The sequence below is a fragment of the Phyllobates terribilis genome, unplaced genomic scaffold (genome assembly GCF_046119375.1).
Source record: "Phyllobates terribilis strain yellow unplaced genomic scaffold, ASM4611937v1 Scaffold_2__4_contigs__length_985480577, whole genome shotgun sequence".
Lineage (NCBI taxonomy): Eukaryota > Metazoa > Chordata > Amphibia > Anura > Dendrobatidae > Phyllobates > Phyllobates terribilis.
This window is the reverse complement of record NW_027362762.1, coordinates 329,173,307-329,189,997: the sequence shown is the minus strand read 5'-3', so window position 1 is coordinate 329,189,997 and position 16,691 is coordinate 329,173,307. Positions and strand designations below refer to the sequence as shown.

At 39.9% G+C, this 16,691-nt stretch overlaps 2 protein-coding genes across 6 annotated transcripts in view; one reads left to right on the top strand and one right to left on the bottom strand.

The window, feature by feature from the left end:
* The window catches only part of LOC141207720 (cohesin subunit SA-2-like), a 126,197-nt gene extending 122,022 nt beyond the window's left edge, over nucleotides 1-4,175 (top strand). The window contains exons 31-34 of one of the 3 annotated variants that reach the window (XM_073664433.1): nucleotides 170-360; nucleotides 1,783-1,909; nucleotides 2,699-2,789; nucleotides 2,878-4,175. In XM_073664433.1, the coding sequence (XP_073520534.1) occupies nucleotides 170-360; nucleotides 1,783-1,909; nucleotides 2,699-2,789; nucleotides 2,878-2,931 (463 nt within the window). In that variant the 3' untranslated portion in view covers nucleotides 2,932-4,175. The remainder of the gene's footprint in view (nucleotides 1-169; nucleotides 361-1,782; nucleotides 1,910-2,698; nucleotides 2,790-2,877) is intronic. The other 2 variants (XM_073664432.1, XM_073664434.1) reach the window with 2 other exon arrangements.
* Nucleotides 4,176-5,747: 1,572 nt separating this feature from the next.
* PPP2R3B (protein phosphatase 2 regulatory subunit B''beta) overlaps nucleotides 5,748-16,691 on the bottom strand; it is a 56,817-nt gene continuing 45,873 nt past the window's right edge. For all 3 annotated transcript variants that reach the window (XM_073664430.1, XM_073664429.1, XM_073664431.1), the window contains 11 exons: nucleotides 16,421-16,524; nucleotides 15,984-16,086; nucleotides 15,204-15,278; nucleotides 12,877-12,963; nucleotides 11,904-12,057; nucleotides 11,341-11,389; nucleotides 8,786-8,875; nucleotides 8,515-8,690; nucleotides 7,024-7,142; nucleotides 6,825-6,931; nucleotides 5,748-6,485 (listed from right to left, as the gene is read on the bottom strand). In XM_073664430.1, the coding sequence (XP_073520531.1) occupies nucleotides 6,344-6,485; nucleotides 6,825-6,931; nucleotides 7,024-7,142; nucleotides 8,515-8,690; nucleotides 8,786-8,875; nucleotides 11,341-11,389; nucleotides 11,904-12,057; nucleotides 12,877-12,963; nucleotides 15,204-15,278; nucleotides 15,984-16,086; nucleotides 16,421-16,524 (1,206 nt within the window). In that variant the 3' untranslated portion in view covers nucleotides 5,748-6,343. The remainder of the gene's footprint in view (nucleotides 6,486-6,824; nucleotides 6,932-7,023; nucleotides 7,143-8,514; nucleotides 8,691-8,785; nucleotides 8,876-11,340; nucleotides 11,390-11,903; nucleotides 12,058-12,876; nucleotides 12,964-15,203; nucleotides 15,279-15,983; nucleotides 16,087-16,420; nucleotides 16,525-16,691) is intronic.

Genomic DNA, 16,691 nt, shown 5'->3' with positions numbered 1-16,691 from the left:
ATAGCTTTTGCTGGCACTGTAAAAAGCTTTTAATTTGCATAAAAAACCTCTGCATGGGAACATGGCCCTAATATACTAATTGTTCTCTAGTTATATTATATAATATCTCTATATCTAAATTGTCTGTTTGGTACAATGAATACTATAATATCAATATTTGTATCAACAGGTATGGATACCTGCAGAGATTTGCCAGTGAGCAGATGATGCTTTGTAAAGGCGCAGGATGGCATCCTCTTACTGTGTACAGTAATTCTTTGCTAGATCATGATGAAGAAAGTTCTTCATGCGGAAGCCTCTTTTCTAGAGACCGTATTTTCTCCAGCACACCTTATCCTTTAAAAAGAAAATCAATGTGTGGTGAGATTCAGCAGCTCATTGGTTCATTTTTCTTTAAATATCCTGCTGCGCTGTACAGATTATAGTCACCTAGAAAATCCAAGCCTGAACTATTGTATGAAGTTATCAATGTACCGTATTTTGCAAATTATAAGATGCACCGGTTGATAAGACACACCCCAAATTTTGGGAAGGAGAATAGGAAAGTTTTTTTTTTTTTAATAAACCAGTGCCTGTTATATCAGCTTACCTTGAGGGCCTGAGGCGTTGGTGGAGCAGGGTCCCAGGTGGCAGGGTCGAGGCAGGAATCAGAAGTTGGCTGCGGGTCCCATTGCGTGCAGTTGGTGTCCGGTGGTGCAGGAGCGCCACCGACATTTTGTAAAAGCCAAAGCCCTGCACCTTCCATACTGAGGCAGCGCTTGCTCAGATTGAAATCTTGGCACCGACCTCTCAATTGCATATGCGCTGCCTTCTGCGGCCATTTTCCCGGAGACCGCCGCATGGATCAGTATGGAAGGTGCATGGCTCCGATTTTTACAACACGTCGGCGGAGCCCCCGCATCACCGGTAACCTACCGTACTGCAAGCAAGGGACCTGCAGCATTAGGACCGCAAGCAATGGGAGCGAAGTCATGTTCAGACTCCTGCCTCTGCCAGAAGCTTCCCAGAGCAGCGATCCTGGTATATGTATAGTTTGCATTATTAGACTCACACACATTTCCCCCCCAAAAACAGATAAAACATACCAACTCTAGAAACAGGTTGCCATTGTGTGAATTCTGGGTAAATGTTTTAGATCAGTCACCCTAATGATACTCCTGGGAATATTTAGCAACTCTAATGTTAGGCTTGTAAACACTATTCATGATTCTTTGCAGTTCTAGGCCCTTATTAGAAATACAACTTGATGATGCCCACTTGTTTTTCCTAAACTTAAGGCCACGTTCAGTATTTGGTCAGTTTTTTACCTTAGTATTTGTAAGCCAAAACCAGGAGTGGGTGATAAATACAGAAGTGGTGACATGTCCCTATTATACTTTTCCTCTAATTGTTCCTGATTTTGGCTTAGGCTATGTTCACATGTCCAGTAATCAGCTGTTAGAATGGATCCAGCAGCAATACAGTGGGGAAAAAAAAAAGTGTAGACACCAACTTTAGTCTTTGTTTAAAAAAAAAAAAAAGTTCCAGCAGAGATCAGTTTTTAACACTGACGTTTATGGAAAACAGATCCGTTAATTAGCCATCCATTTTGTTCTATTTGTAACGGATCCAGTAACCAAAAAGTGGATCAGTTACAAATTAAATAAAAATGTATGCTAATTAATGGATCCGTTTTCCATAGACTTCAATAGTTGGGAATGTCGTGCAAGGGCTACTAATCTTAGCGATACCCCTACACTTTATGGGATGTGTGTACTTCTAGCTGTGTATTCTGCATTACAGAACAAGTTCCAGGAAGAAGTCTGGTGCACAAAAGAGCATTTGATGATCTGGAGTCTCATCCTGCTAAAAGCCGAAAACAAAATGCACTTCACCTGCTACCATCAGAAAACTCTGCATCATTCAACAGGTTTGCAAATTACATTTTTCAGTTTATTTTCCATAAAATATTATCTTTTCTAAGGGATTGTCGTTTGTCTGGCCTGCAGGACCCCAAATTTAACTTTGGAGTTTAGCTGTGCTTTGTACAGATCCATGGCCATCAGGCCTCTGCCAATCAAACCTTAAGTTTGTACCAAAACTTGAAGAGATCCCCTACCTTCGGGATAGGCAATAACTTCCTGATCAGCAGTGGTCCGACCACTGGGACTCTCACCGCTCCATTCTACAAAGCCCTGATTTTGGAATCTGTGGGGGTCCAGTAATAGTTGTTATCTTGGCACACTTTAATGGTCTATCCTAAGAAGTTTGTTCTCACAGTAATGAGGGACTAAAAGACAACTGGGAACAGGAGGTAGAGCAGGTGACTGACTCAACAGCTGTGAAACAATAGATCCTTGGAGGCACAACTGTTTATAGGGGGTTAAAGTAAGGGATAGAAGCAGCTGAGGTTGAGGATTCTAGAGAGATAAGCAACAACTGTTCCTCAGTTGTGTTTTCTTCAAAAGCAAAACCTAAGTAGACATGACACTACAACTTTCATCTTGTTGAATAGCAAATAACTAGCAATACCAGCTGCTCCCTAGGGATTCCAGTTATAATCTGCTGACTAGAGCTGGTCAAGAACTGCTAAATATTATATAATGGAGGAAATGTTAGACTAAGTGATACAAAGAACTGTGCACAGAGGATTAAAAAATAAAAGAGACGCAATGCCAAGTACTATTCAAAAAAATAATAATCCATTTCCTTTGTCTAGTGATCCAATATCTATTAATCTAAAATCACAAAATATGCTCATGGATGAAAACAATGAAGATGTTGATGTCGATGAAATAGAAACAGACCAGGTACTGATTTTTACATTATTCTGGTTTCTTACCCAAATTTATTTTCTCTTACATATGCATTACTCATAATTTATTATATTCACTACAGGTTGGCAAAATGAAAGTGGAAGGAAGTGACATGAACATAGACTCCTCTACCTAATGATGGACGTGTCAGTCTTCTGCTAATCCTGCCCCCTGAATCCAGCCGTATATCATAGAAATTCAGTTTCCGCACGAGATAGTGTAAGGCAGTCTGGATTGGCCACAGGCCTTTGCTTTGCTAGAAACTATTCTGATGACCAACAGGGCAAACTTTGTTTTTATCACTCTGCAGCCGCATAGTTTGCCATCACTTTCCTCTATTTACATTAAAAGAAAATTCCTGGTTTAGGATATTTCACTTAGGATCGCAGTCTTCTGTCAATGAAATAACTAACAGTAGTGCCATGTTATCACATCCTATTCCATTGAGAGACATTAACTCATTTTGTCACACAATCTACTGCCATCAGACCATCCCATAGAAATTAATAGGATGTGAAGTTAGTGATATGGATGATGTTGCTACTGGTATCTGCTTTTCCAGATCTGCGCCAGTCTGGAGCACAGGCGACGCTTTGCAATAAGTTTTGTAATAAACTGATTGCAGCAGTTAAGTTGTACCGAACAGAGATGTATATTACACTGTGGATCTCCTCAAAGTGGGAAATTCATCACTGCTTAGGTTACATTTGTAGAACTCAAGCAGTATACATCACATAGGAGACGCAGACTGTCGTATATAACATCACATAGGAGACATTGGGGCTAGAGTACATACATCACAGGAGACTTGGGGGGGGGGGGGGCCTACAGCATAGATATCACAGGAGATATGGGGCTATGCACCTCAGCGTTCAGTAGTGAATGCCACGCGTGTGTGCTCGCAGAGCAAGTAGCTGCCAGCCCAAGCACTGCAGTCACCAGGAATCTGCTAGACTGCACCCACTAAGCTAGTCCTGGCCAGGATTGTGCATATCGCATACTTGACCACCATTCCCGGTGCAGACACTGGAGAATCCTCGCAGTGCATAGTGAAACTATCCACAGGACCACAGCGGTGGTACACCTATGATATTAAAAAAATAAAACTTAAAATGGTGCAAGAAAGCCTTAGTCCAGCATTAGTAAAAGTTGACTGCATTACCAGAGTAGCTACACCATTGCAGGTACTGTGCTGATTAGTACAAAAACAGCATTTTCCCAGCTCCAAGAGCTTCCAGCCACATTGTGAACAATGAGACCACACGACCTAGAATTGAGAAGCACTTTTTATAGTTACATTTTTCTAAATAAAATATATGTATATTTCTGAGATCTTCATAATACTTACATTTCCATCAAGATGGGAACATTTTGTACTGAAGCTTTTATTCTGTGAATGGATATTTTTTATTAAAGTATGTTTTCAATCAGCCTAATTTGTGTCCCAGTTACTGAGCAGTATTAAAGTTTAGACCGTTCACAATCGGAAAGTTTGAATAAAAGTTTTGCACTCATTTACATAAATATGTATCCCAGCAAAACAGATCTTAGCAGAGTGAGACGAGTTCTTGCTCTTGTGGACTGGACTGCGGAGTCCAAAATAATAAAAGGGCTAGCAAAGACAAGTCCAGAACAGTGACCGAAGACTGAACGTTATGTGATCTTAATGAGGTGCTGGGCTAGATAAAGCAGTATTATCAGAGGCAGATTTTATGACAGACCTATAGAGTGGAGTCTAGGTGGCTGATTCATTAAGACTGACGTTGCGCACCCCAGTCTTAAAATTGAATCAGCACAGAATGACTGTTCAAGCCAAGTACAGGTGCTCGGTACTTCACGGCAGGGGCAATCATTTATATACACACCTTCCCACCTGCTTGGTTACCATTTATCTCCACCCTTCTCTGACCCAGAGATGTCAATTACAGAAGAGGGAGGTGGAGATTGAGGGAAAACAAGCAGGTGACACACGGAGCGGTGGGACTTGTCAGTACAGACTGACTGTTCAAACAGTCTATTTAAAAGCCACCGGGGGACCAAGACTAGTCGGACAGGCCGGTCCCCTTATCAACTTGATGGGTAGGCGTAGCCATGCCCCATCCCACCCATATTCACAGAGCTAGTCAGGGCTGGCCTGTAATTGCCAAAATGTCAAATTATTTGTGAAATTTCCGGAGATGCACAAAAATATTGCAACTAAAGGTGTTTTACACCATAGTTCTGGCGTAAACACCTAAATGAATTACCCCCTAAAATGTTCGTTTACACTGTATGATTATTGTGAACGAGCAGTCAAACTGGCTGCCGATCTCCAGACAGACAAGCAAAATAAATGTTTTGGACTGCACAAAAGAATCATCTTTGGCAGCACATTGTCCTGTGTAATCAGGACCTGCACTGCTAAGAACAATGACAGCCTGTGTGCACTCCACTATCAATTACGGATCGTTCAGTACACGTCTAATGCACGATTTGCCTGTGTGAACAGGCTACTAAACGACCACCAATCAACAAACAAGTACCTGATCTGCGGTTGTTTAGTGCCACATACCAAGTAATTTAAATGTACCATAACATGGGAGAAGCGTCACCATAAATGATAGGCCACCTTCTTTACTCACGTCTTCCGTACAAGGGTTGGTAATGTAACCCCAAAGAAAGTCTCAAGCAAATGCTTCAAATGGCTTTTGAGATAATACAGGCCTACACTGCAATGCCAGCCATACGACACAGAAACCTTCATTGAAGACTTTACAACTGTGTGCAAAATATAGTTTATTTGAAAATACAATATATAAATTCATAAGGTCTTTCAACTTCTCTACACAGCAAAGATTTACATAATTAGTTTTATCCAATTTAATATATTGAAATAATGAAAAAAAATGGCAGAATTTACATATGTACATATAAAGGCACTTTTCCAAATCGCTTTTTTTCCTTTCTTCTGGAGACTACAACAAAAGTCTTTCGTTGATGGGTCCTGTTACAAAATGGAATGTGACAAGAGCAACACCAAAGCGAACGAGTTCTATAGTATATGCTGCCTAAGCAAACAGCTCAGCATAGGATCAGCATACCCTGGCACAACTAGGACATAATGACACAAATAAAGAGACACCCTTCTATCCAAAGGGCAGTCAGGATTACCAAAAGTCCTCAGGTCACTGAAAAACAAAGACTGAAGATCTCAGGGGTAAAGGTGTCCCCTTAAAAATATAAAAGCTCTATTGCTGCCCTCAAACTTCCCATTGGAATATTAGTTATCATACATGTTGCCAGTTTTCTACTCACTGAATTTAAAAGGGTATATCACAATGTAAATATGAATGCACTCACACTACTGAAATGGAGGACTCAACAATGCACAGCAAAATAAATGTGATCAACATAAATAAATATTTGTTTAGCAATAAATAAAAAAGAAAAAAAAATGTTTCTTAAGTCACGGTTGATTGTTGCAGTTCTTCTATTTTACATATATAAAGTGCTGTCCACAGCAAATAAGACATGGCAGACCAGCTGCTGGATTCTCTTTACAGTCCACTTTATTCAAAGTCATCTTCATAGTCGTACTCAATGTCCACTGGTGACTCTTCAGAGGCCATGTCCACGAAAGGTCTTTTATCCGTTGCATAGTTTTTGCCATTCACTAGATCACTCTCCAAAGAATTTAATTCTGCATCATACCTGACATAGAAAAACAGTGATAAGACAGGCCCAACACAAAATGTACCCGATTTAGAATGGAGGAAAGGAATGTATTTTGGGGGAGAAGAAACATAGCCCAGAATAACTTACCAATATATTAGGATTTAAATTCTAAAGTTTGTCCCAAATAGTTAAAATATTTATCCATTAACCATTTTGAAAATATACAAAAGCTTGTCCCAGCACAAAGAATAATGTATTTGTGCCCTTAGACCCAGTAATGCTATACTAGGTGAAATCGCTGTTATCCTAATAGGAACTGATGAAGCCGTAAAATACTACATTGTCCACAATCCATGAACATTTTTTTCTTCCTACCCATCATTCCACTGTTCTGATGCAGCCTCTTCAGCTACCAAGATGGCATATTCTTCAGCAGCGTATTTTTCCCATTCTGAGTGTTCTTGTCCTTCATTTTCCCCAACCTACAATAGAATTAAAGTCATTGAACGGAGTGTCTGAATAACATACCAAAACCTTACACAAACCTATTAGATACAAATCGTTCTTCACTTACCCGCATTACAGAAAATGGATCCTTTTGTTCATGATCCAAATATTTGTCAAGATTTAGAAAAGTATCAAAAAACAGATTTGCTTGTTTGCTTTTCTTCAAATCGTGGAGTGTAATTTTACCTTTGGAGAAAAAGGACATCATCAAAAGGATTCTCCGATACGTCACATCAATATCAACTTGCACAAACATATACTGGCATAAAAATAAAAGTCACTTGATAAAAATGTACATCATGGTCAGATGCTAGGTCTAGCGGAAGGTACATCAAATATTTAAGATCAACTACAGGAGCATGGAAGAAATTGCTTTATCAAACCCCTTATTATTGAAACAAAAAAGACTTACAAATGCTGAAATACAAACTGATAAATTATTTTTAAGTGATAAATGTCACGAGAAAACTGGCACAAAAACAATGATAAATTTCCCCCAAAGTCTCAAATTTTTTCGCCTGTAGTTTGAGCAAAAATTTGCACCTTGTAATTTCACACTGGTTCTAGCCACTTTTAAACTGAGCAAATAGACTTAAAAGGGGTATTCCCAATATGTAGTAGGTGTCATGTTAGCCAATACGTCCAATTAGAAATGTAGTATAGTTTCTCTGATTCACTATGTCTCTTTCCTCATGTGCAGCCACTGCAGGACCATAGGTATCCATGGTTACGACCACTGATATAGTGACAGTTAGCTAGTTGCTAGTGGCCGTAACCATTGATGTCTAAGGTTCTGCAATGGCTGCACATGAGGAAAAAGACAGCAAATCAGAAAAACTATACTACATTTCTAATTGGAATTATTGGCTATTATTATACCTACTACATATTGGGATAGGATCTTGGAGATGGGAATAACCCTTTAAGTCAGATTAATGCATTGTGATTTTCTAAAGCGTCACAATTCTCACTCCAGTATAATAGTGTAAAACTGAAGAAACAAATCTGCACAGCAGTGTTGCATCTAAGGTGTGCCAAATGTAACAAAACATTGTGTTGCCTTTTTCAATAATAAATTGACAAAAAAAACAGATTTAAATGGACTTCAAAAAATTGCCCTCATGATAAATCCCCCACCATTCGCTAACAATTCCGGTGAATGCAGTCGAAATAAAAACTAAATAAACGGCTATAATTGCACATTTTTTTTGTTATCTCCCTTCCCCAAAACAAAACACAGTATAAATGAAAAAGCGATCACAGGTTAGTCAGCTATAACACCCAGAAAACAGCAAGAATTTTTTTTCTACGTTGGTGTAAACGTTTGTTTTCCTTTTCTCCCCACTGTGGTGTAGCACATTTTCTTATGGTTCAACTGGGCACTTCACTATATTACTGCCAATATGTGCAGGAAGGAATGCATACTTTATAATGCTGAGACTTGTGAAAGGTCCTTTAAGTTTTCTCTGAACATCTGCACATTTTAGAGGACATAAACATGCAATAAGAGTCTGTCCTTGCTGCCTTTGGATGCCTAGAATAAAAGCTTGACACATACCATCACACTGAGGTTTCACAAGATCCAACATTTGACACAGACAGTCTTCAAATGGTAAGGGCTCAATGGCCATGCTCTCCATCTTCTGGCATTGTTCTTCATAGAAGTACTCCAGTTCGTACATGGATAACACTCCGTCTCCATCAAGGTCCATACAGCGGAACCAGTACTCTATGCTGAAGGATAATGATAAAAAAAAAAAAAAAAAATTAAAAATCAATAACTCCAAGAACAATTTCTTTGCTTCAAGAAAACTTCTGTTGGGACTCACCTTGTCTGTGTTTTCTTGTCCTCTTCGGATAAGAGAAACCACACAAAGTCTGCATAGCTAATCTTTCCTTCTTTTGCTACTTTTCGACTACTAGGATACAGAATAAAACAGAAATCGGTCATTGTTTATACAGGAGAAAGATCCAACTGCAGAGATTCTAAATATGTAAAGGCATATAAACCATGTACATCAATATAAAATTCAATACAGTGCATATTGAAAAAGCAGACAGGAGGTATAATATGAGCCACAAAAGATTGACATCTTAACACTCCGTCACATACAATATCGGTTCTAACGAGTTCACATACAATGTGACTGTCAGGCGCAGGCTAGAAAAATACCTATAATATCTAATATTTGCAATTTCAGTGCTCTAAAAGTGATCAGTGACCTTCATAGGGATGTAATAAAAGAGACTACACATAATCAGGTGCTGCTAGAGACAGGAGACTACCTGGAGGGAGGGGATTTCCTCACAATCTGGTGAGGAAGGAGAAATGAAAGTAAAAGATGTGCCTGTCAGGTCTATTGTATGTGACAGAGGGTTTTAATATAAAACAGACACACATCAGGCTTTTTAAGAAAGGAGGACTTCACAGGAAAGGGGGCATGGCCTAGAAACACAACATGATCGTTCTGTGCTCAGAGCAGCATGATCTCGGCAGCATAACATCCCGCTTACACAGAACTGTGTGCTGCTGAGAACAAGGATTTTTAAGCAAGGTTAAAAATTATTTCCCTAACGAGTGTTTTGCTTGTTCATTTGGTGATTGGCAGGCTGATTATCGGGAAGTGCTTAGAATGCTCTAGTAGAAAGCTGGGCAAAGTGCGGATCAAGACAGCTGAGGGGCTGAAAACAATGGCCCATGGGCAACACCATGCACTCCGCTGCCCACTGTCCCCGCTATCCGCATCCTCGGGATGCAGAAAGCAGTGAATATATTGATGGACGACGGGGCCACCGGCTCCTTCTTCCACCAATCAGTGTGAGACAGCAGACGAGATGACGTCACTTCATTGCGCTGCTACTCAGAGTCAGTGCACTGGAGACAGCAGCAGAGCGCCGGAGGAACGGGAGCAAAGAGTATGTGCTGGTTCTTCCTCTTTCATAGGTGTGTCGGATGTTTACGTGTATATAGGGAGGCTGGGTGGGGTTCACGCCGTGGATGGCGACTCACGCTGCATATTGAGGGATGTCTGCATACTTAATTCTGCTCAAGATTAACTGATAATATAAAATAATTCTAATGTTAATATTTAGCATAATTAATTTCAACCTATTGGTTCGGCCCTCAACAACAGTGAACAGTGAAAATTAACTGCCCATCCCTGCTTTAGTGTAAGTGCACTGTCAAACAAGAGACTATTGAGAAAAAGGCCCTATTTCCTATTTTAGGTACTGACTTTTTTGCAGCATTGCTTGCTGTATATGGCTGTCAAAAGCAATTTTTGTGTACAACAGAAACTTCATACAGCTGCACCCATGCCTGAAGCACGGAGCTATTGAAAACGTACTGTGAATATTACATTTCGCTCCTGTGATTAAAGCAAAAACACAATAATTGTGTAACAATGGATCTGACTGTATTAAAAAATGTGTGGGACAGACAGATTTTTCTTTTTGTGGTTACGTTTTTAACTCCCCTTCTTGGAAGAGCCCTAATTTTTTATTTTTTTTTAATTATTTCATACAACTGTGTGAGGGCTGGTCTTTTTGCACTACAGTTGTAGTTTTGAATGAACCCATTCACCTTACCATATTGAGTACTGAAAAAAAAAAAATATATAGGAAAAAAAAAAATTCCAAGTGAGGAGAAATTAAGGAAACAAAAATGCAATTACATACGCCATTGTCTTTACAGCATTCATTGTGCAGCAAATACGACCTGGCAACATGATTTTCCAGGTCAGGTCTTTTTTACTGGTAAACTATATAAAATAAAAGTGTAATGAATCCCCCCCCCCCCCCCCCTCCCAAAAAAAAAACAAAACAAAAAAAACACGTTAGGGGGACTTAGAAAACGGAGACAAACTTTTTTTTTTCCCCCATGCCAAGCTGAGCGTTTTAGCGATATCCCTTTGGGGTACATACAACAAATTGAATCACTTACATTTATTTTGGAGAACTGTGGCCACTGAAAAAACACATATCTGCCATTTTAGTTATTTAGTTTTCAGTGTGTAAAAGTTTTACATTTTATATTTTGGCAGAATCTACTTTTATGGAAGTAGTGATACCAACTGTTTTAAAATAAACAGTCAAGGACTTTAAGATGCGATAATTTGATTGCTTGCACAAAGATACTGCAGTACCACAGTAAAAATCATGGTCTCCTATGAAGCCCAGGCACAGACTGGTCTTGAGTACCAAGGAGGCAGGTCTCAGATAAACAGCAGTGATCGGTGCAGATGCCAGCTATGTATCACAGCCGCTATCTGTCCTGTAGCTTTTTATCTTATTTGGGGTCACAATCCTGTATGGAGTAGACAGGTCTTGAGACTGATCCATACACGCACACCCTGACCGTCAATAAAAGCAAGAAGACACTCACCGAGTCACTGCTCCAGAAAATATTCTTTCAATAATTCTACTTGATATGGCTGTGGAAAAATAAATAAGATTAGTGCAACAGATTTTTTTTTTGTAATAAAATATGGAAGGAAATGACAATTTGCTCCTCTTTATTAATTTTACTCACTTATATAGCACCATTAATTCCACAGCGCTTTACAGACATCACCACTGTCCCCCTGGGGCTCCCAGTATGTCTTTTTAGTGTGGGAGGAAATCCATGCAAACAAAGGGAAAACATACAAACTCCTTGTAGATGTTGTCCTTTGTGGGATTTGAACCCAGGACCCCAGCGCTGCAAGGCTGCAGTGCTAACCACTGATCCACCTTATAGAAGGTCAGTGAGGTTCTGACTACAATTGAAAAGTTTGTAGTAAGATCTTACACTGGATTTATCATTCCGTTTTTATTCTTCAGAAATGTGCCAGACAATCCTTAAATTTTTCCACTGATCAAACAATATGAAAACACTCAAAGAATACTTCTTAAAACAAATATTATTGAAGAAAAATAAATGAAAGTAAAAAAAAAAATGATTTGTACCATGGTCGTTGTGCTTGGATAGGTCCTGCTCATCAATGTACAAGTCATGGTCAGTGTCCAGCTCCCAGAACTTGCAGTAGATGACATAAAAGTGTTCATATGAAAAATAGTCAGTTGACTGGTTGATATCTTCCTCCTCCAGCAGTGTCACATGCTGAAAACATAAGTGAATGACTGTCAGTGCTTTTAGGATTGTTCCCCTCGGACTGGCGGGCCACGTAAAGACCATCAACAGCCACATAACACAAGCCGCTTAGAATACCTAGGTCAATGAAAAAAATAAGGGGGGGGGGGGGGGGACAGGATTTTTGCCTTCTTCAAAAAGGGGTTAGCCACTATTTTTTTTTTTTTAACTGATGGCCTATCCTAGAAATAGGCTATCCGTATCTGATTGATGGGGGTGTGATGCCCGGCCTCCACCCTGCCGATCGGCTGGTACTGGCTCTAGCCAGAAGTTCTCCAATGTTGCCAGAACAGATCCGTCAAAACCAAAGTGGCAGCAGCTGGGTACTAGAGATCTACCTATTTGCATCTGAATAGGGGGCAGATCTGCAGTACCCAGTAGTGGCCACTATAGAAAGGACGCAGCTGCTGTGTTCAGGAAGCATACAAGAGCCATTAACAGCTGATAGGTGGGGGTGTCAGGTGTTGTACCCGCACCAATAAAAAGTAGTGGCCAACCCCCTTTAACTATTACTTATAAAGTATCACTTTTCATTCATGATTACTTTCCAAAAATTATAGCCATAATCACTTGACCAGTCTAGGATTTAAAATACTCTATGCACTATATGGTGTGTGAGCCAATACCCACTGCAAATCTTGACCAAATAAGCAAGCAGCCTACATTCTACGTCCACATAGGTTGTGCAGTCTCCCAAAGAGCAATATAGAAGGATTCTGGATAACAAAGTATCCAGTACACACTATCATCTAAGCACAGCGCACATCTACATAAACTGGTCAGACTCACCTGTAGAAAATTGCTTTTCCTGAGCTCTGCAGTTGTGATGCGACCAGTCCACGACCGGTTAACAATGTAGAATATCCTCTGAACTACCTAGGAAAATCAACAAAAGATATTCTGCAGTAAAGAACGGTTTTATGTCATTGAATATTAGGGGAGACACTAACAAAAGAATTAGACCACATTAGCAGGTTCCTAAATAGTGCTGGGTCAGTGTGGACAATGGTTTTTATATTTACATTGTGGGTTCTGGCATTTTGCCATCAAGAAAACTGCAATCTTCAGTGCTATTCTTGCTGTCAGAAGTACCAACTCTTAATAGAGGCCTGGTAATCCTTACAATAAGCCAACGGGGTCCATCAGGATTCAGCATAGCTGAAGTGTTCCCTTCAGGTCACATCTAGATATAGCAATAACTGTTCTCTATTAGGAAGACACTGTCATGTAATTCCCAATATCTCACCAACCTATATTGAAGTAATGTGGAGAGATGGACACTTTGTATAAATTAACGTGCATCTGAATATTCAGGTTTTCAGATAAAGAGGGTGTTAAACAATAACAAAACTGCAGTGGTAGACACTGCACACTTGGAAACAAGTAAGCATGTGTCTCTCTCCCCCCCCCCCCCCACCCGCGGCTGTAAACTAGTTAAATGCCGCTGTCAATCTCTGACAGCGGCATTTAACAGCTCCGTGACGGAAGCGCGTCACTTACCCCGCCCATCGGTGACCCCATCATGTGATCGCGGGTCACCGATGGGTCGGCATGACAACTTGGGGTCTGCAGCAGACCCCAATGGTTGTCATGAAAAGATTGCTATGAGCACCACCTAGTGGTCGGCGCTCATAGTACAGGAGCATTTCTGCTACATACAGGTGATCTGCAGATCATCTGTATGTAGCAGAGGCGATTGGACAGTTGCTGCTTCTAGTCTCCTATGGAGACTATTGAAGCATGCAAAAAGTTTTTAAAAAATGTTTTTAAAAATATTAAAAAAATATAAAAAAGTTTAAATCATCCCCCTTTCGCCCCATTCAAAATAAAATGATAAATAAATCACACATACACATATTTGGTATCGCTGCGTTCAGAATCGCCCGATCAATATAAAAAAAGAATTAATCCGATTGGCAAACGGCGAAACAAGAAAAAAATTCCAAATGCCAGAATTACGTTTTTTTTGGTCGCTGAAACATTGCAATAACGGGCGATCAAAACATCATATCTACCCCAAAATGGTATCAATAAAAACGTCAGCCCGGCGTGCAAAAAATAAGCCCTCACCGGCCCCAGATCCAGAAAAATGGAGACGCTATGGGTCTCGGAAAATGGCGCCTTTTTTTTTTTTTTTTTTTTTAGAAAACTTTGGATTTTTTTTTACCACTTAAATAAAAAAAGAACGTATACATGTTTGGTATCTATGAACTCGTAATGACTTGGAGAATAAGAATGGCAGGTCAGTTTTATCATTCAGTGAATGTGGTAAAAAAAAAAAAAAAAAAATCAATCTGTGGTATTGCATTTTTTTTGCAATTTCACCGCACTTGGAATTTTTTTCCCGTTTTCCAGTACACGATATGGTAAAACTAGTAATGGCGTTTAAAAGTACAACTCGTCCCGCTAAAAATAAGCCCTCACATGGCCATATTGCCCAAAAAATAAAAACGCTATGGCTCTGGGAACAAAGGGAGCAAAAATCGAAAATGCAAAAACGGAAAATGCTCAGGTCATGAAGGGGTTAAAATCATTTCTAGATTATACTGCAATACTTTTTTTTTTGCAGTGCTTTGGGCTTGTCTGTAAAAAACACACACACGACGTCCAGGGTAGAACAGAAATTCAATGCTGGTAGTAATAGGGAATTTGTTAGGCCCCAGTTGCCATACAAAACTATCAGCTTCCTGCAAAAAAAGGAAACTTGGATTCCAGTGCCTTAGGTGTCACAGTAAATAGTGACCCGTACGGACAAAGGAAACTCTCCTACATAAAACCAAAGCACCAAGTGAACGTACTGTACCAGTATCGGCCAACATTCTTAGTTTAATTATATTATACACAACTTTTTAAAAATAATATGTTTTGTAGTTTAACAGCCCCTGTAAGCGCTCTTGTATTCTAGAGCTCTAAATAACTGTTCCTTAAGAGATGATATTCGCATAATACCAAATCACATATTCGCGCACTATTCCATCAATGTCCAACTCGTGGGAGGCTACCATGCTATTCACCTCCAGAAGGCAAAACACTATTTAAAAGCCATGTGACAACTCCTTCATGGCTTTCAAAATGATCTCTGCCGTAATTTCAGTGCTGAGAGAAATGCCACTTACTGTGGTGATGTACCGGGAATGAAATTCTGAGGCTTCTCGCAAAAATGTTAAGTGAGGGTGAGTATTCACCACATCCTATAGGACAGAGGAGAAAACTGACATTAACAAACAAGGAATCCAAAACGTCTCAGTTTGAAGTTGTATAAAGTGAATGCTCTAACAGGGAATGTAGTCTTATGAAAAGATCTTTTGTAGACTAGGGACAAAAACAATAAAACGACAAACACTGAAAAAAAAAAAAAAAAAAAAAAATGATGATGACTTCTTTCAAGATCATTATGATCTGTCATTAGTTGCCAAAAAGTTTAATCGTTAAACCTCGTAGAAACTCATAACACTGAAGCCAAGCAACAAGCTTATACATTTGCAATTCTAAAAATTACTACCATGATAATGAGGGTTACTTGGGGTCCGACCGCTGTGCCCCTCACCGATTCCGAAGAGTTCTGGCTGAATGGAGCGGAAGATGATCAAGCGCACTACCGCTCCATTCATTTCTAATGGGAGTGCTGAAGATCAGCGGAGCACGACAATTTCCGGTGCTCCTATTAAGAATTAATGGAAAGGCAGTGCGCCTGATTGACTTCCGTTACATTCAACTGTGGCTTTTTAGAGCATCGGTTCTCAGGGTCAATGGGGGCCACGTTGGTCAGACCCCTAGCAAGTAGAAAGTTATCCTCTTTCCCTCTTTATCCTCTTTCTCATGGAAATACTGCAAGCACAGTATAGTTAAAATTATACGAAGGGCAGGGCCTACAGAAAGGAAATTATAATGCTTACTTGTAAAAAGGGTATTAAATCCTCCTGCTCCAAATACACACAGCCTGGTTTGGCCAACAGCTGTACAAACTTTGCAGCATCATCGTGGCAAGTCTGTAAAACCCTGAAATATACAAAAGTCAGTGTAGTGAAAGATCCTTAATTGGGATACCGAGACCACCCTTCGTATATAGACCATATACATGTAGTGTGCAGGGGGCTGACCACCAATCATTAAAAGCACAGCCGAACAACGTGAGTTGTACAGGGTAATAAGAGGGCCACTACTGCACCCTTATATGCCTATTACTACACAGTGCCTAGCACAGTGGACTATGTGTGCTGCCGTACAGCCTGTGTGTCTAGGCTAGGCCATGGGTATGAGGCAAGAAGAGACAGCCTTCACATGCAACTGCAACTTGTCAATTATGAGCAAACTGTACAAATGTCACACTTACTTTCGCCACATGGCCACAAACTTATGAACAGACACGTATCCAGTCCTGTCCCCACCAGCTGCATAAAACAATGGAGCTTTCCAGTAAAGCGGGCATTCACAAGCCTTAGGATAGAGAATATTGGAACGTGATAAAGACGCATTCTCAAATTAGAAATACTTTTGTCAAAGCCAAACTATTCCTTTTACTGCTATACCTGTAGTCACTGGAATTAACACACATAATATTTTATGGCAAGAACAAAATAAGTGTAAGAACTTACTAATGTTTT